The sequence below is a fragment of the Lobosporangium transversale genome, assembly GCF_002105155.1.
Source record: "Lobosporangium transversale strain NRRL 3116 chromosome Unknown BCR41scaffold_2, whole genome shotgun sequence".
Lineage (NCBI taxonomy): Eukaryota > Fungi > Mortierellomycota > Mortierellomycetes > Mortierellales > Mortierellaceae > Lobosporangium > Lobosporangium transversale.
Window position 1 is genome coordinate 632457 of NW_019028980.1, and position 18204 is coordinate 650660.

The window sequence follows — 18204 nt, forward strand, 5'->3', positions numbered from 1 at the left end:
ATGCTAAAGACTTTACTTGGCCTAAATTGAGAGATGGTTGTCTCAAATGGGTTAGCCAATGTGGACCATGCCAAAGATTCAACATAGCTAGAAAGGGGTATCATCCTTTAACTGCCATACATGCCAGACTCCCAGGGGAACACATAGCATTCGATTTAGCCTCATTTGAAACCAGTTCCAGAGGTAATAACTACGCTTTAGTGGTGGCTGATATCTGCACAAGATTTGTATTCCTGGAGCCTCTGCCTGATAAGGAAGCCATTACGGTGGGCAGCACCCTCTTCAAGCTATTCTTCTCTATTGGATTCCCTAAAATTATCCAAACTGATAATGGCACTGAATTCGTCAATGGAGTGTCACGTCTCATAACGCAAAGTTGCAAATAGAGCATAGACTCTCCACGTCATATCGTCCATGCTCGAATGGTGTAGCGGAGAGGTTTGCCCGCACATTTAAGAACATCCTCAGAAAACAACTCGAAGGCATACAGGATGATTGGGACATCCATCTTCCAATGGTTCAGCTCCAAATGAATACTAGAGTCGCGAGTCTGCATCATTCAACGCCATTCTCATTATTCTATGGACGCTCATTTGCAGGACTAACGGATTTTTCCTCAGCCGAGTCACATCTCCTGTCTGAAGAAGAATTACAGAACAGATTGGAATATCTCACCGCGTTAGTTTTCCCTGCTATCGATGATAAGAGTTCTGACACGCAAAAGAGAATGGTGGAGAAATTCAACAGGACACATAAAATCCTTCAGTTCCCACCTGGAGCGTTTGTCATGGCGAAAGAAGAATTGCCCAATGGTAAATTAGCACCTAAATACCAAGGCCCATACAAAGTAGTGGCTCGTACCGAAAATGGTGCCTACACTCTGCTAGACGCTACCAACCAGAAATTGGCTCGTAATTATGCTCCGAGCCAGCTCAAAATGGTCACTCAAGCTCTTGATGCTCCCAGTGAAGAGTCGTATGAAATAGAGTCTATCGTTGACCACGAACTCACGGGAAAAGGAATGATGTATACTGTAAAGTGGAAGGGCTATGACTCCTCATACAACGAGCAAATTCCCTATGAGAATTTTGACTCGGACATCATCATTCGTCAATATTGGAAGAACCTAAGACAGCAAAATCCTCATATTAATGACAGAAAGAGGAAGAAGCAGCAAAAGAATAACGCATCAGAGTCAACAAGACTTCTTAAGAGGAAGCAGAGACAACTCACCCATAACCAGACCAAACGGCACAAGCGTCATGTAGCGGCAAAGCTGTAAAGTGCAGAGAGCTGTTATATTAGTAGGGTTGAGATAACTGGAGTTTTTGTACAAATAAGTTTTCTCCAGTATGAAGAAAAGAGAGCACACACTCGTCCTCATTTCAATATTTTTTTTTTTTTTTGCAACAGTCAATAAATTTCAATTCAGCAACCATCAACTCTATTCTTTCCCTTGCAGCATGTGCAACTAGCAACTGGATGTGATGGCGACAGAGAGTTAAGAGAATCTACAACTTTCTCTACCCGTATGCGCATAGTCTTATACTTCTCTGATTGCTTGCGCAACTTAGTATACGTCTTGTAGAGGCGTTCATACCTCTTAGCCCATGCGAATTCTCTTTGGAGGCGGCTCTTCGCGGAATCATCGCCACTCTCCGCTATCAAACGGCTTCTCTTCCCGAGAGTCGTGCACACTCCACAGCTTGACAATTCTGCTTTCAACAACAAGAAGTTTTTCTTATTTTTCCTCAAGGCCTTTAGACAAGACGCCAAAAACCCTACATAAAATTTGGGGGGAGTTGTTACGTCCCGAGGCTAGGGAGTGTACCCAAATGGAGCACTCCCCTTTTTATTCATAGATCAGAGCAGTTAGTGAACAACTTTTGATCTCCTTGACTTCCGACTTACCATAAAATATTTCAAATTCTATTCACCAATAGGAGCTTCTATCCCCGAGCTTGAACATGCCTCAGGAGAGAGGTGGAGCTGTGGATAATGAGATCTTCAAAAATGCTCTATTAGGGGAAATTAAGGATCTTTATTTTTTCTTTTTGAAAGTTATAACTAATGCCACAGTGTCAGAGACAGAAACGCTTGTACTTATGGGTCGTGCACTTATAGGTTGTGCACTTATAGAAAGACTTTTAAGAATAAATAATTTACTAAAACCAATAATGACAGCAAAGTCGCCCAGAGGAAGAGCGCTGGGCTCATAACCCAGAGGTCGGTGGATCGAAACCACCCTTTGCTACAACTTTTGTCAGTACTTTTTCATTATCTTCTTGATAGCATTGTTAGTCGCTTTTTTTTTTTTTTTTTTTTTTTTTTCCTGGTGATCTTTTTTCTTATCTCCATTATATTTATTTATAAGTTTGTCTTGAAGCTGAAAAATCTATCTAGTCCTTTTCTTCTTTTGATGCGTGTCCAAGGTGGTGCACATGGCTCATTTGTCCGATGGCCAAGATAGGAATCTTACAAAACCTCTAAGCTCTAACGATATATGACCAAAACACGGTATTGGATGACAAAGCATGCGATTGCAGAATAGTGCCTTGAACGATCTTGTATATATTCATTAAAAAGTTGGACTCCAAATCATATAAAGTCTCTATATTTTTTGAATTAAAATAAATAGATATTAGTTGGTCAAGTGCGCTGTTATGCTGTGCATTTTTATGCGTATAATACATTAATACATTTGTATATAATTGCTCAAAAGTCAAAACTAAACGCGAATCGAGAATAAATAATAATAAAGATAGAGACTGAATTGGAGAAGTTTCTACTTTAACAAAAAAGAAGGCAGAAGGCAACGGAAATTATATAACGCATCGAATCTTATTATGCGCTTAACAAAGACTAAAAAGAATTGGAGTTGTACCAATGTGGGGTTTGGAGCAAGTACACGTTGACAATTGGCTATTGTTTTTTTTTTTTTTTTTTTTTTTTTTTTTTTTTAAAAAAAAAAACAACTATAAAAGATAATGTTTCTTGAGCATTCGGAATTTTCTATCTCTTTCTTCTTTCCCCCACATCACACTCCTCAATCGACTTAATTTCCTCTTCCCTCGACAGACGTTTCATCATTTAAAATGGTATGTCAAACAACACTTTGTTCTATTCATAAAGCATAGAAGAGTGCTGAAGGTTCCTTATTATTTTATTTATTAATATAATATATATGAATGTACATGTACATTCGCTTTTTTTTTTTTAAAAAAAAAAAAAAAAAAAAAAATGAAGGCAACACCACAGCAAAATATCAATTTTACACCAGAGGAACTCGCTAAGTTTAAGGAGGCATTCACATCATACGACAAGGACAAGAACGGTCGCATTGCGACGGACGAGCTCAAGCAGCTTGCTGCATCTGTAGGCCAAGAAGCAAGTGATGAGGAGCTGGGCTTTGTAATCAAGGCATTTGATACCAATGGGGATGGCGAACTCGACTTTGATGAATTCCTGGGTCTCCTAGCAACACTTCGCTCAGCATCACGCGACTTTTAAAAAAAAAAAAATACAAATACGTGGCCTGAATGGTCGATGACAAAATGAGATGTAGCAATAAAGAAACATGGTAGTGGGTTACTCTGATTGATTTCTTGATATCCTGGACGACTTTCTGTACTGTGGACACGTTTACATGTTATTGCCGTTATCGTGCTTTACTTTTTCCTTCCCACCCTTTCCACCCTTTTCACCTGATTTATCACGCAGCCTTGCAATTGTGGTACTTATGGGAGCCTTTTGATGACGACATTGACCTGAAGCGGAATCAGGGCTCTTCTGAGACAGGCACAGCGGGATGACAGGGTGAAATTGCAGTTTTATTGTCATTTCGAGTATCCTATTTATATTTTACGTCCTAAATTGAAGCAGAGCAGGGTAATTTTTTTATGATCGGACTCGGCTGTTGCACTTTTTTGCTTTTGTCGTCATTGGAAGGGAATGGGAATAAAAGACTCTTAGGCGGATAAATTATAGTATCATGTCTTTCTTCCCTCTCTCTTTCTCTCTTGGCAACAACTTACTCCATCCATAATACATCAGTGGCCTTCATTTCTTCAATTAACATCTCAACAGCAGAAAGTAGCTGAATTCACAACAAACAAGTGGAGCCAGAATGCCTTCTATTGAAAAAAAGTATAATGACTGGCGTACAGAGTATGTGCGTGCCTGGGTGACATGTTTTACATTGATTACAACAAAAAAGGCGAAGTTGAACAAAAGAATGCAATTACTTGTTCTGAAGGTAACTAAATAGAAAAAGCGAAAAGTAAAATTAACCTTTGCAATTATTCCTCTCTCCCTAACATTTTTTTTTCTTTTTTTTTTTTTTGCTCTTGGGAATAATAATTAAAAGCCATTGGATATGGAATGCTAATATCTGTTCTAATGCGCAATCAGCAGGATTTTGATGGACTCTTGCGCTGGTTCCTTCACTTAAAAACGCCAATGGGCTTTGTGCATGGCAGCAGATTGATGATAAGCATCACCGTACTTACAAAAACGCTCCAGAAGGAGGCGAAAAACTCTGCGACCGATGGCGACATTGACATTGCCACGTCATTATTCTACGCCGCTAAAGTTTGGGGTCGCTCTCCCTTGTGGGCGCTATGATTATCGTCAGATTGCCATTCCCCTCTGTAAGGCGATCTGGGACCACGAAATCAACCATTATACATTCATGCCTACATTGGGAGATTGGGTCAAAGTGCCTGAGCCACCCAAGGTGTCTGCATTTGGTTATTCAGGCGGTGCCTCAGTTGGAGAGGAAAATGCATACGCCAGAAGTAACACGGCCCTCAGACTTTATTCTGTCAGGATTCCTAACCTTCTATAATGAGGACCCCGAGCGTTCACCACAATGGGCTAAAGTCATGGATGCTATCATCACAAATGTACAACATCAATTAAGCCTGAATCCTACTGGCCTGATTGCAGACTTTTTAAAGCTTTCAACGAACGGATACTATGAGCCAGCAGCACATAAAGTCCTGGAAAGTGACAATGACAAAGACTTTAATTGGAACTCGTGCCGTGTCCCGTAAGTTTATTTACAGAATACGATGGTGTTGGATTTGAAAAAAGAAAAAAAAAAACACTAATTTATAAATCATTGTTTTTTCTTTTTTTTTTTTTTATAGGTGGCGATTGTCAGTTTATTATTTGTTGACACACGATCCTCGCATTTGTCCCACATTGATGGCGCAATCATCATTTTTTGGATCACTCTCCGAAGTGTGCGCAGGATACCATTTGAATGGTCATAAGATTCACGATCGCAATTACTGCGATATGTCTTTTACTGCTCCAGCATCCCTCGTGATGTGGACGATGCGCCATCCTAACCAAACGCGGCTCCAGGATCAGATGGAAAACCTTGAGTCTGATAGATCATATTTTGGTGACTCTATCCAGATGCTGTGTCTCTTGCAGGCAAGAAACCCTACAGGATTCTGAAAAGAAAGAAGACAATAAAATTATTGATAGTGATAAATATATATATTTGTAGTAGTCTGATATTTTGAAAGAGTTAATAGAATTGAATTAATTGAATCATAAATGTACTCAATAATATGGCCTGGGTAAATGAGAGCAGTCTGTGATTATGACTCTTTCCTTGATACAAACTGATCTTTTTTTTTTTTTCCTCCCTTCTCATTCCTATTTGCTAACAACATCTCATTTCTGGACTTTACATTCCTTTCTTCCCTTCACTTTTCTCTCGCTTAAGCTCTGAGTAAATGGCCTCGATAGAGAACAATAATAACAACTTAACCAGGGTTATGTTTTCGTTCCACTCACACTCAGGACAGTTTGTATGCATGCCAAGGGTACGCTTGAGCAAGTTGTTCAGTCGGCGATCCAGCGTGGATTCACAATCTATGGCCTCTCCGAGCATATGCCTCGTTATCGTCCTGATCAGCTTTATCCTGAAGAGGTTAAAAAAAAAAAAAAAAAAAAAAAAAAAACATCTTGTCGTCTTCGATCAATACAAAACGAAACGTATACGACTAAAATATTGACTTATTTTTATTTTTTTGCTTTCAAGTCCCATTTGACAACTCAAGATCTAGAAAGGATGTATGACCAGTTCTTACAGGAGGCTGTGCGTCTTCAACAGAAATACAAGGATCAGATTTGTCTCCTAATCGGCCTTGAAACCGAATACTTTGGACCTGAATCTATTGAGTATGTTCGGAATCTTCGACAACCTTATCGACAGACCTTATTTGGCCCCACAGATACTTCATCTTCTACAACTACAGCTACAGCTACAGCTACAACATTAACAACGGCTGGTACTGTTCCTCCACCAATCACATTGCCGCAGGTACAATATATTGTGGGTTCATTGCACCATATCCATGGAATCCCATTGGATTTCTCACAGGAATTGTATCTCGAGGCACTGGAGAAAGTGGGTCATGGATCATGGCAAGTCTTGTTCCGAGAATATTTTGATGCACAGTTTCAAATGCTTCAAGGACTTCAGCCGGAAGTTGTGGGACATTTGGATCTGGTGCGCATCTTTTTTAGTGCCATTAATGGATGTCATCATCATCAGGGTAAAGATCAAAATAAAAGTCAGGAACAACATGAACAAGAAACAGCCAGGCAGAACCAAAACAAACTAACACCAGATCTTTGGGAACTTGTGAGACGCAACGTTGACTATGTAGTCGGTTATGGCGGACTGTTTGAGCTTAATTCACGAGCTTGGAAGAAAGGGCTTGCGGATGCCTATCCTCAGCGGGACATTCTCGAAGTATTTTTTTTTTTTTTTTTTTTTTTTTTACAAGTTGTATCAACATTTCCAATGTGTGCGCACTATAGTTTCTAAGTCTATTTTTTACTGTTTCTTTTCTTTTAGCATATCCTCTCAAAAGGAGGAAGGATTACACTCTCGGACGATTCTCATGGACCCGACGATGTCGGTATGTTCTACAACCCAAACTTGAAGGCATACCTTGAGCAGATGAAAATCGACCAGGTGTATTACCTCGCTCCCAATGACAGTGAGGATATCTATACTGAACATGCTTCACAGGGGGCAAAAGTAAATGAATCTTTCCAACATGTCCATGTCCGCTCAATACCTTTAGCTTCATTGAAGTTTTACGAAAATTAGAATAGGACATGTAAAAAAAAGAAAAACATTAAGGAAGAAATATGAGATTAGTCTTTTTTTTTTTTTTTTTTTTTTTTTACTTATGATTTTTCTCTTAAAGTAAAATAGTCTAGTATGGTTATATGTATAAAAAGAAATAGGAGACGGCCACCATTGCACTTCACATATTCAATCTTGAAGTAAAAGGTAGTAGCAACATTGACAACAATAACAATAAAAACAAAAAGTTAGCGAAGCATGGCTCCCATCAAGACAGGATTCTCGATCATAGTCTTCCAGAGTGCATTAAGGCGGGCTATAGTAGCCCCATCAATGACACGGTGATCGGCGCTCCAACTGACATTGACAATTTGCTGTGCAACCACGCGCTCAACCATCTTGCCATCCTCCTCAATCATCTTGAAGCGAGGCAAACGCTGCATGTTGCCAATGGCAGCGATTGCCACCTCAGATGTGACAATTATAGGATGCAAATAGGTACCCCCGATACTGCCAACGTTGGACAGAGACACGGTGCCGTCCTTAAGATCGGCTAAGGGAATGGCGTTTTTCTTGCCAAGTTCTTGCAGCCTAGTTAATTCAGATGCAATTTCAAGCACAGACAGATTCTGAACGTTTTTGATGTTGGGGACGATCAAGCCGCCGGGAGTATCCATAGCAATTCCAATGTTGTGAGATGCACGGTACTTAAGCTTGGCAGTGGAGGGATCTTCACCATCAATAACACAGGCATTCATGATAGGGTACTCTTCCAAGGCAATCGAAAGGGCCTTGATGATGATAGGCATGTATGAAATCTTCTCAAAGTTGTACTTCTCGGGCGACTTGGCCACGTAATCATTCAGTGCACGTCGGAAGGCAATGGCGTTATCAAGAATGATTTCATCAGCGAATCCGACATGAGGGATCGATAGAGACTTGGTCATCTGCTTGAACATGGCCTTTTGGATCTTGCTCAATGGAGCAATCTCATCCTCCCCAACAGGCCTATGAGCCTTGACAGGGGAAACGGTAGCTATGGATGCGCTAGAGGTCTTTGGAGCAGCTATATGGATGAAGTGAAGGCAATGATCAATTCCAGATTAGGTTCAACTGTTCTACTGTTACTTTTCGGAATATTTTTAAACACAGCGCAGGTTTCATTAGGCAGTAAAGAAAAGAATGTTTACCAGCTGACTGTTGTCCGTTAGCAAGGTATGCTAAAACATCCTCCTTCATAACACGACCACTCTTACCGGTTCCTTTAATAAGACTAATGTCAATACTGTTCTCCTTGGCAACACGACGGACCGCGGGGGTAGCAAAGGTCAAAATGTGCTCAGCAGTAGGAGCCTCAGCCTTGGTAGCCTCAACCTTGGGAGCCTCAACCTTTCCCGGAGGAGAGTCCATCATGGCGGCCACCGCATTCATGTCCTGAATGACGTTTGAATGGCCTCTCAAGCCATCCTCAGGTGCCGTAGTGGGAGGAGTCGATGTAGAAGTAGCGTCAGGAGCAGCAATGGGTTCTTCTACAGCAGCACCGTCATTAGTCTCGATTTCGACCAAGGGTGATCCAACCTTTGCCATGTCTCCAACCTTATATTTGAGAGAGGCAATGGTTCCAGTGAACCGGGATGTAATCTCGACAGATGCCTTGTCTGACTGAACCTCACAAAGCCTATCAAACTCTTCAACTTTGTCACCAGCCTTTACAAACCTAATAGTCAGCAAAATAAGTAGAGAGTTAATTGGCGAAATAAGTATACCAGCCTACAGCGCGTATGCTCCAATATTTTTCAGTAAGGAAGGTCATAATGCAAGAAGAGTAGGGAACAACAGATGTTCACAGATACGTTACCATTGGATGACTTCACACTCTGTGATACCCTCTCCAATATCTGCCAATAAAAAGGGGACTTTGGCATTTGCTAAAGCTGAGGCGTGAAATCTATGGATATGATTAATGCTGAAGTTGGCTCTTGGCTGACGAACTGCCTTAATGCAAAGAGTAGTGGCGGCCTATGAAGGTTTGAAATATATATTTTGAAAAAAAAAAAAAAAAAAAAAAAATTAAGGACCATCAATCACTTCATCCTTTAGTATCATGAGCCCTTTTGTTTTAGCTCCTCACTTTTATTTTGTTATCATTACCTTGGTTGCAATTGAGTATTTTAACCTCTGTCCAGAGATCATTCGGGCAGTGGAGATATATGTAGACTGGCCAACCTAGCTCAGTCCGTAAAGGAATATACATACTTTGTGTGAGTATCGATTAGAAAAAAGCTAGGGCAGAAGTGTACTGTGTTGTACTTTTTTTTGTCTTACCTTTGACCTGAGAACATTGAGTGAAGAACGAGATGCAGAAAACATTGTCTATTTCTTCTATGTTCGACTACTAATGAAGATTGTAGTAAAATGGGGGTCAGCGGTAGCAACTATCTGTGCATTCTGGAAACAAAAGCCAGCATGGACACTTTTTTGTTTTTTTTTTTGAAGATCTGAAAAAAGTGGTACAAATGAGCTTACATGATTAGTGAGAGTAGATGTAGATGAGTGGAGAGGATGAAAGCAATGGTAATGACCAAAAGCGAGGGAGAGGGGAGAGATAGATGTGAAAGAAAGATGAAGGGGTGAAGGTGCAGAAAGTGAGAGTAAGAGTGAAAGAAAGAAAAAGGAAGTGGGGTAGAGAGCGTGAGAGTAAAATAAATAAAAGTGGGAGCTGAGAAAGAATTGTGTGTGGGAGAACAGGGACACTATTCAGAAAATTCTCACGATAAGGACAGGAACTAACTCTTTGCTCCAATGATGCAATTCTCTTTACTTCCTGTAACAATAAGTCACTGTTTAGTCTTCCTCTTCCTTTGTGCATCCAAGAAACATCCAATCCTTTGCATCAGTTACCTGAGTTTACTTGGCGGCTCTTCATCCCCATCCAAATCATTAACTTTTCTTTTCTTTTTTATAGGTGTCAACGCAGCTTCTAGTTGAACAATGTTTTGCGCAACGCCTTTACGAAAGTCCTCCCTTTTTCAGTTTGTTAGCAGACGCGTGAATTACCTAGTCCAAGTCTCTCGTCCAAGACTTCCCGCTCTATAGCTAGCCACAGTCCTTGGACCCTCGGTAAATGAGTACCCCTAGCTTGTTTTCTCATCACCCTCACTGGTGTGGAGCGCGAGGTTTACCACCATGCCCCCTTGCTATTGCAAAGATTAATGGTAAGGCGTGTCTGTCCGGCGGTAGCGTTGGATATATTTTTTAGAATCTTTACAGGTTCTACGACAATATTTCAACACTATGCAGATTATTCGATATCGCTAGAAAGCTCTGTATAGCATAGTTGTCGGTGGCACCGGGCTTCCCAACGAACGCTAGCAGTGTCTGTTAGGTCGTGTTTAGTCACTCTACCTGCGCCTTTGACGTTTTTCAAAGTCAAATGTGATGTGTCCTTTGACGATCAATGGTTGGGTTTTTTGCGAATCTCAACACTGTGCAGATCCTTCGATATTGCTAGAAGCTCTGTCCAGCATGGCTGTCATTGGTAGCTGGTATTCTGACGAAGTCGAGCGGGACTCTGTCGGATGTTGAGACTTTTCACAAAATCTATCTATAGGAGTGGTGCGCTGTATTTCGAATTTATTACTATCATCTGTATCTCATTTTCGATTGTAGATATTCTATCATGTCATCCAAGCCGACTAGACCATGACGCCAAGATCTAAAGGGTCTTACGCGTGGCCATACCTGAATTCATGCGCCCGGCCTGATGACTTTGAGTATCAATCATTTTTGACCTGGACGGAAAAAGATAATTTGAGCAAGGTCAGCGCACGAGCAGAATGGAGGAATGCAATAGCATGGATGCAAGAGAGCAGCCTATAGACGCTAAAGGAGACGGCAGTTAGACTGGAGAGAGCATGGAGTAAGAATCTTCATAAGGACTTTGAGAGTAGGCATTTCACCAGTCAATTGTCCAAACGGAAGCTGGAGAACGATCGTCAACTTCTGCATCGAGCGGTGGATAGTGTTCTCACAAAACGGTGCCGACTTGAGTACAGGGAAGAAGAGGAAGCTCTTGATTCGGCTCTGTCATCAGGTATTTGAGTATATATTTGGCATACAGCTAAATGCAGAGTTCACTCCTGAAATAATGTCCGCACACCCAGCCAAGACATCACACTTGCTAAAAGAATAAAACACTGTTTTGCTTTGTAAATTTGTATTCACACGTATTTGATGATGAATGAGGCACCGAAAGACTCCGTATGCTGCATTTTTTAAATCTATCACTCGTGCATCATTGACTTCAATAGGTGGATTTTGATGCGCGAAGCATGCTAGACCACCCCTTAAGAACACCACCAGAGTGAGAGAAAAAAAAGATGTTGCCCATACGAACAAATATCTCTACAACAAATTGGCTTAATCTCAGCTGATCGTAGCAACAAGGCTACTCTACAGCTTACAATACCCCGTTCAATTAAAGTCGTCTGCAATGGATTTATCTTTTTCCAATATTTGAAATTAACAGTAGCAGGAACCTCATGAAGCCTTTCCGCTCCACCAGATGACCCTGCATAGCATGATTCAGGAGCCGAAGCTCTATTCGTATTCAACTAAAAATCGGAAAAGGCGGTAATCGTCGCGTTCTAGCACGGATTCTGACTTAGAGGCGTTCAGCCATAATCCAACGGATGATAGCTTCGGGCCATTACCTGCTCAGGCAGGCCCAAATACCAATTATCCGAATGAACGGTTCCTCTCGTACTAAGTTCAATTACTATTGCAACAACATTTCATCAGTAGGGTAAAACTAACCTGTCTCACGACGGTCTAAACCCAGCTCACGTTCCCTATTAGTGGGTGAACAATTCAACGCTTACTGAATTCTGCTTCAGTATGATAGGAAGAGCCGACATCGAAGGACCAAAAAGCAACGTCGCTATGAACGCTTGGCTGCCACAAGCCAGTTATTATTATTATTATTATTATTATTAACCCTGGGAACTTAAATATCTCCCTCAATAAGCTTTCTACCTAATCCAAAATAAGAAAAAAAAAAAAATTTAATGTGCAGGCCATGTGTACGTGAAATGCAGCGCATTCTCAAATAAAGAAATAGAAGTGCTAGTACAGAATTTTATTAATGGTTTCTTTTTTTCTTTTAATAACGAAGGAAAGCGAACAGATGGAAAGAGCAATGAAGGTAATGTCTAAATGATACATGTAAGATATGAGCCAAGTGGTAAATGGATTCCGTACGCTTATACGTTGAGCCTAGCAGCGAGATCAGCGAGCTCGTCAGAAACCTTCTCGTCTCCCTCCTTTTCTTTTTCATCTTTTTCATCCTCCTCATCCTCCTCATCCTCCTCATCCTCCTCATCCGAATCTGGCTCCTCCATATCATCCAAGTCTCCGAGCGCATCACCATGATCGTGTTTGGCAAGAGCATCACGAATAGCATCAATAGCGGCGCTGTCCTCATCAACTTGGTTTCCATTCAGTTCAAGCTTTGTCAAATTGGAGAGGCGATTAGAGATCGCGCTGGCCAGTTCCAAAACACCGTCCTCCCTCATCTCAGCGTATGTAAAGTCAAGAGACTCCAACTTGGGATTCTTGCCCTGTGCCAAAGCATGTGATAGGAGAATAGAACCCTTGTTGGAGAGTAAGCACTCGCCAAAGTTGAGCCTCCTCAATTCCTTCCAGGAAGGCAAAGCAGCAGCAAAGGCGCGGCATCCACGCTCTGTGAACGTATTATCCTGCAAATCCAAAATCTCTAATCCAGGACACTTGGTCAATCCAGCAGCAAGAGCCTCAATTCCTTCCATACGTATTCCATTTTGAGGCATCGCAACATGGGTTAGCGTTCCATGGGCTGCAAATGCCTTGGCGAGATCAGGGGTAGAGCCATTCTCAAGACGATTACGCCCAGCAATAACCACACGGAGAGATGACTTTTTATTCTCAGCAACATTCCTTTCATGAGCGGTCATCAACGCCTCAGCAAGGACTTTACCTCCAGTCACACCCAATCCGTTGTTGTTGAGCTTTAAGATCTGCAAATTCCTGTTCGTAGTCAAGAATTCGACAAGAGGGTGGACGCCAGCTGCTCCAAAGGCATTGTCGCTAAGGTTGAGCTCCACAAGATGCTTCTTGTCTTTTAATGCATCGCCAAAGTAAACCAGACAGTCAGGAATCTCGGAGCGCAGACGTCCTGTAAAAATATCCGAAAAGTTGGCAACCTAATAACAGATTTGGGGCGTGAAGAGTTAGAAAAATAAAAATATACAGATATATGCATTCTGATTGGTTATTACCTTCAACAGAGGCTTCTTGGCAAGAGCGGCAGCAAGAGCACGGCAAGCCTCAACACCAAAGGTATTTCCACTCAGAATAACGTTCTCGAGCTCGTCCATGCTCTCAATGGTTTTAATGAATTCCTTGACATCCTCAGCACTTTCAAGCTTTAGGCCACGGCCCTCAATTGAGAATGTAGTTTTAGACATGCTTGAATCTAAAAATTCAGGATTTAGGTTTAGTTGCTGTGGTTAGAGGATACAATTTAATTCAAGGCATTTTGTCAATCAAGAAAGATTCTGAGGTTCAATCGGATCGAAATCTTTAGAGATCGCATGAAGTCGATGCTGTCTAGGGTATTCACTTACATAGTGCGCTGCGAGGATGAGACAGTAAATGGATGTCAAAGAAAGAAAAACAAAAAAAAGAAAAGTGTTCGCTGGAGAGTTATAGTGGCTGAGCACATACCTCCTTGTAACAGGGCAAGAGTGTGCCAGGGCATCGCATGAGTTGCACAACTAACTTGTCCTTTTTTAAGATCATTGTCACTCAAAGCATCATTCACAAAGGCATAAAATACAAAAATATAAAGCAATTCATTCACTTCTTACCATTCTGACTTACTCTCTCTCGCTCTTTCCTCTTTTTTTTGTCAGTTACCTGCCAGCTCGCTGTACCTGCATAATAAACAGAATTATAATTGAAACATTGTCATCAAAGGCTCAATCAACATCACATCTCCTCTTAAACACTTACCATATATACCCATACTTAGGTTGTGAGGGATATGGAGGCTAAAGAGAAGGTATCAACTGCCACACAATAATTTTAAGAAAAAGCGCGCCAGTTTTTTATCTTAGTAGTGAATCTATAACTTTCTAGACTTCATGTACGTAACTATAGAAACGAGCGCCACCACCAAAACTTCAACCTGTTAAAGCTGACCAGCTGAGGGATAAAGAAGCTTACCTTGTCGATTACTTTGGCGAAGCCAGTCTACCTTTGGTAGCGACCAGTACAATCGTACGGCCACCGAAGCGACCTCTCTACACCAGAGCAAAAAGCAGCAATCAATCCAACAACATATCCAGACCGCCTATTACACTACAGCGCTCTCAAGATGCAGAGAACACTATGACTGTGAAAAGTCAAGTACCACTAACATCCTTTGAAGGGATTAGCGTGAATTCCTTCTCACAGGCAGAGGTACCACCGATACAAAAGCCTCATCCTGGTTCAAAAACTGAAGAGCAAGGATCGCTTCAGAAAAAGCGAACGCCTCTGGCAGATACCCTAAAACTGGGTTCCGAAGGATCTGCAGAAGCACTACTAGGGCCGAAGGTGTGCGTCGTTTACATGTCTTATTGATATTGGCACGGGGTTCAATATATCTTTTGCTCAGAGGCTAGTTATTAGATTCTAAACGTTGACATTTAATTTAGGCTAACTTTACTCCTCCTCAGCACAAGGTCTTCAGGAAAGCAACGGGGAAGGAAAACATTCCTCCTCAGACACCCCTTAGCTCACGCTCTAAAACTCTCAAACCAATTACTAAAACTGGGCTACGAAAGTCCTTCAATTGGGGTAAGTGTAATGTAACAAACAGTCAGTACAGCGTGCATAACTTTATCTTTTTCAAAAGCCCAGTTTTTAATCATATACCGCTAAATTAGGTCGTCCATACAGAGGTGATGTTGCAGATCTAGAGAATCAAGAAGAATCGAGAGCGGGAAATGGTAGTCGTTGACATAACTAGAGTCTGCTTTTCAATTATCTTTGAAATATTCACTAACAGTATTTGCTCCTATTTACGTACAGATAACAGCAATTCAACAGGAGACCTACAGGCAGAGCAAGAGAAGAAAGAATCACCCGTGGAGGTAACAGCATCAACATCATGTGAGTTACCAATACAAACCTTACAAGAAGAAGACGTCGCCATTGTGGACCAGGCTCGGGTACGGCAAGGTAGTCATCGCGACGTAGATATACCAGGCTCTGTTCACAAGAGAATGAAACATAGCATGGATGACTTTCCAGAGTCTCACGAGGGCCCTTCAAAGGTAATGTTGCGTAATGCAACCCGATGTCCCTTTAGCATATAATATCTCAAACACCCATCTTACACATAACCTACGCAATATTAATATATCTTTCAGCCCGCAGCACAATACTTGGATGTTACGGCAACGAACAAAGCTACAGTACAAGCCGTGCACACAGCATCGGCATCAGTACCAGCGCTAGTATCAACGTCACCATCAGCTCTCTCGACCTCTGTTACCCCTACTTATTCCTCTGAACAACCAAAAGAGTCAACAGGAACAAAAGCGGAATCGAGGGTTCAGGACCAGCCATCAGTCAATTTAGTCCCTAAGGCCATGCCTGGAGAAGCCCCTAGCACATCCAATTCATCTCAATTATCAAAGACTCCAAAGCCTGCTTCAACACTACCTCAAACCAACAACCATCAGAAACAGCAGTCGCATGGGTTACGTTCAGAAGGGATTGCCTCTATTGCAATGCATTTGGCGATAGGAGCAGCTCAGGCTCCACCATTACCGCGTCCCCAGCAGCGAATCGGAGGATCCATGGTAGCTCAAAGACCTCTCAATGATACATCAGACCCCCCTGTATCTACACCGCCTTCTTTAGTGGCAGTGACATCAACACAGGGCCGAGGAGAGCTCGGTGCGCGACTAGTCACAATGGTCAACAATCGGCCTTATACTCGGTTGACTCAAGTCGGCAAAGGAGGCAGTTCTAGAGTATACAAAGTGCTTGCCTCAAACTCGAGGATTTTTGCGCTCAAGAAGGTCTCATTTGAGGAGGCTGATCAGTCTGTTATCAATGGATATATCAACGAGGTGAAATTATTAACAAGGCTGGTCGGTAATTCGAGAATCATTAGGCTGTATGATGCAGAAATCAACTATACAAAAGGCTATTTATGCTTGGTAAGTGAAACAGACTAACGTGTTTGTTTTTTCAGGGTGCATCAGCTGGTAATGGCTAACTGAAAACTATTCACCCTTCGATCAATTAGGTGATGGAGTACGGCGAAATTGATCTTGCACACATGCTGCTCAACCAGCGAGAGCAGCCATTTGATATTCATTTTATTGGGCTTTACTGGCGACAAGTAATAAAATTTATTATCGTATATGCAGATTGAGCACTATTATCTGCCCTTTTCCGATTTTACAAAGATCGCCACCTTACTCACGCTTTTTTTTTATCTTTTATTTTTTATTTTTATTTATTATTTTTTGAATGACTTTTTGTCCTGGTGTATAGATGTTAGAAGCTGTACAAGTAATCCACGAAGAGAAGATTGTCCATTCGGATCTTAAGCCTGCCAACTTTCTCTTAGTGGAGGGCTCTCTGAAGCTGATTGATTTCGGAATCGCCAATGCCATTGCTAACGACACCACCAATATTCATCGGGAGGGCCAGCTTGGTACTGCCAATTACATGTCGCCTGAAGCTGTTGGATCTAATCCTAACGTAGCATGTCGAAAATTGGGGCGGGCGTCAGATGTTTGGTCACTAGGATGCATTCTATACCAGATGGTGTATGGTAAAACACCATTCTCGGATGTGCTGAATGTCTTTAAAAAGATGAACGTGATTACCAATCCGGATCATCGGATAGAGTTTCCAGAGACAGTCTTGTCTCCTCTACAGCCCAAACGAACACAGTTTGCTCAAGTGACTGTAGCGAAACCAACGAATGTACTCGATAATAATATTAATAACAATGGTGTGGATGTAATAGTTCCTGCAGCGGGATCAGGGCCAGGCACGTTGGGATTTGGGTCGGGATCAGGATCGGAATCAGGGTCGGGATCAGAGTCAGGGTTAAGGCCAGATGGTTCTGCAGTTATTAATGGATCACAATCAAAAAGCGGTCTCAATGAATCTTCATCATCTGCACTGGCGCCGGCAAAGACCATCAAAGTAGATTTACGTTTAATCCAAATCATGAAAAGCTGTTTATCATACCATTCCAAGGACAGGGTGACTATACCAGAGCTTTTGAATGATCCGTTCTTACACCATTAGAGAAATAAAAGACCGATGGTCTTTGCGTCAACAGCGTTGTGCGTGTAAAATAACATAAATAAATACATAAATCGGCATTTGCTATTTTGAGTCTTTTTTTTCGATTTAATAACCACAGCTAATTGACGATAATTATAAGGATAGAAAATGCCACTAAATGCTCGCAATAGTAATGAGATTCTACTAGGATTAATGGAAAAGAAAAGAAAAAAGCAATAACAACAGCTCAGGGACTATCATTTGGAAATGGCCTAGCAATTTCGCGCTCACTAGATCGCTCAATCCTTGAGAAAGCATGTCTGACACTGCCTGCTTTTTGCTCTAAAAATCAAGTCAATGGAATAGCAAGTTCCTCTTGTCTGATATGACCTATGCTTCTCCCAAGGCAATAGAGAGAGGGCGGCGGGGAGATGGAATCAAACTGTTTAATGAAGTTTACAACACACAACCAAAGGTATAATATATATGTCATCTAGTGGATCGATCTGATGATTTATTACTTAATACTCATTTGGGGCACATGTCTTGACTAAAGCGCTGATGTGTCTACCATTTTGTGTCCGATCATTAGGACTGAAGGAAAGAAAAGAAAGGGTATAATGCACTTTTAATGGACAACAGACAACCATTTTATTCTCCCCCAGTCCGGACTTCTTCAGCAAGGAAAAAGCTGCTTGATGTGTCTGTGGCAATCATATCTGAAACCACAGGCACTCATGCTAACTTTT

At 41.6% G+C, this 18204-nt stretch overlaps 6 protein-coding genes and 1 non-coding gene across 7 annotated transcripts; 5 read left to right on the forward strand and 2 right to left on the reverse strand.

Moving 5' to 3' along the window:
- The first annotated feature begins 2182 nt into the window (after nt 1-2182).
- Nucleotides 2183-2254, forward strand: BCR41DRAFT_t5. Its single transcript has one exon. It is a non-coding gene; the product is annotated as a tRNA-Met (tRNA).
- Nucleotides 2255-3011: 757 nt separating this feature from the next.
- Nucleotides 3012-3588, forward strand: BCR41DRAFT_316815 (hypothetical protein). The gene is made up of 2 exons (XM_022021248.1): nt 3012-3098; nt 3247-3588. Exons 1-2 carry the CDS (start codon nt 3096-3098, stop codon nt 3508-3510), a joined length of 267 nt encoding a protein of 88 aa, XP_021885943.1. The 5' UTR covers nt 3012-3095; the 3' UTR covers nt 3511-3588.
- Nucleotides 3589-3933: 345 nt separating this feature from the next.
- On the forward strand, nt 3934-5590 carry BCR41DRAFT_344925 (Six-hairpin glycosidase-like protein). Its single transcript, XM_022022624.1, has 6 exons — nt 3934-4190; nt 4217-4255; nt 4367-4590; nt 4634-4796; nt 4828-5050; nt 5151-5590. Exons 1-6 carry the CDS (start codon nt 4127-4129, stop codon nt 5464-5466), a joined length of 1029 nt encoding a protein of 342 aa, XP_021885944.1. The 5' UTR covers nt 3934-4126; the 3' UTR covers nt 5467-5590.
- A 70-nt stretch (nt 5591-5660) lies between these two features.
- Nucleotides 5661-7184, forward strand: BCR41DRAFT_418355 (Polymerase/histidinol phosphatase-like protein). Its single transcript, XM_022029613.1, has 3 exons — nt 5661-5947; nt 6059-6775; nt 6881-7184. Exons 1-3 carry the CDS (start codon nt 5828-5830, stop codon nt 7136-7138), a joined length of 1095 nt encoding a protein of 364 aa, XP_021885945.1. The 5' UTR covers nt 5661-5827; the 3' UTR covers nt 7139-7184.
- Nucleotides 7185-7214: 30 nt separating this feature from the next.
- BCR41DRAFT_344927 (2-oxoacid dehydrogenases acyltransferase-domain-containing protein) lies at nt 7215-9834 on the reverse strand. Its single transcript, XM_022022625.1, has 6 exons — nt 9644-9834; nt 9443-9512; nt 9269-9343; nt 8976-9136; nt 8308-8834; nt 7215-8183 (listed from the first exon to the last, which is right to left on the reverse strand). The coding sequence occupies exons 2-6, from the start codon at nt 9485-9487 to the stop codon at nt 7366-7368; spliced, it is 1626 nt and encodes a 541-aa protein (XP_021885946.1). The 5' UTR covers nt 9488-9512; nt 9644-9834; the 3' UTR covers nt 7215-7365.
- A 2404-nt stretch (nt 9835-12238) lies between these two features.
- On the reverse strand, nt 12239-13846 carry BCR41DRAFT_316819 (hypothetical protein). Its single transcript, XM_022021249.1, has 3 exons — nt 13780-13846; nt 13432-13628; nt 12239-13356 (listed from the first exon to the last, which is right to left on the reverse strand). Exons 2-3 carry the CDS (start codon nt 13618-13620, stop codon nt 12379-12381), a joined length of 1167 nt encoding a protein of 388 aa, XP_021885947.1. The 5' UTR covers nt 13621-13628; nt 13780-13846; the 3' UTR covers nt 12239-12378.
- A 93-nt stretch (nt 13847-13939) lies between these two features.
- Nucleotides 13940-17552, forward strand: BCR41DRAFT_344931 (kinase-like domain-containing protein). Its single transcript, XM_022022626.1, has 8 exons — nt 13940-14216; nt 14315-14752; nt 14854-14995; nt 15085-15147; nt 15230-15474; nt 15571-16368; nt 16458-16553; nt 16709-17552. The coding sequence occupies exons 1-8, from the start codon at nt 14199-14201 to the stop codon at nt 17474-17476; spliced, it is 2568 nt and encodes an 855-aa protein (XP_021885948.1). The 5' UTR covers nt 13940-14198; the 3' UTR covers nt 17477-17552.
- Nucleotides 17553-18204: the final 652 nt, after the last annotated feature.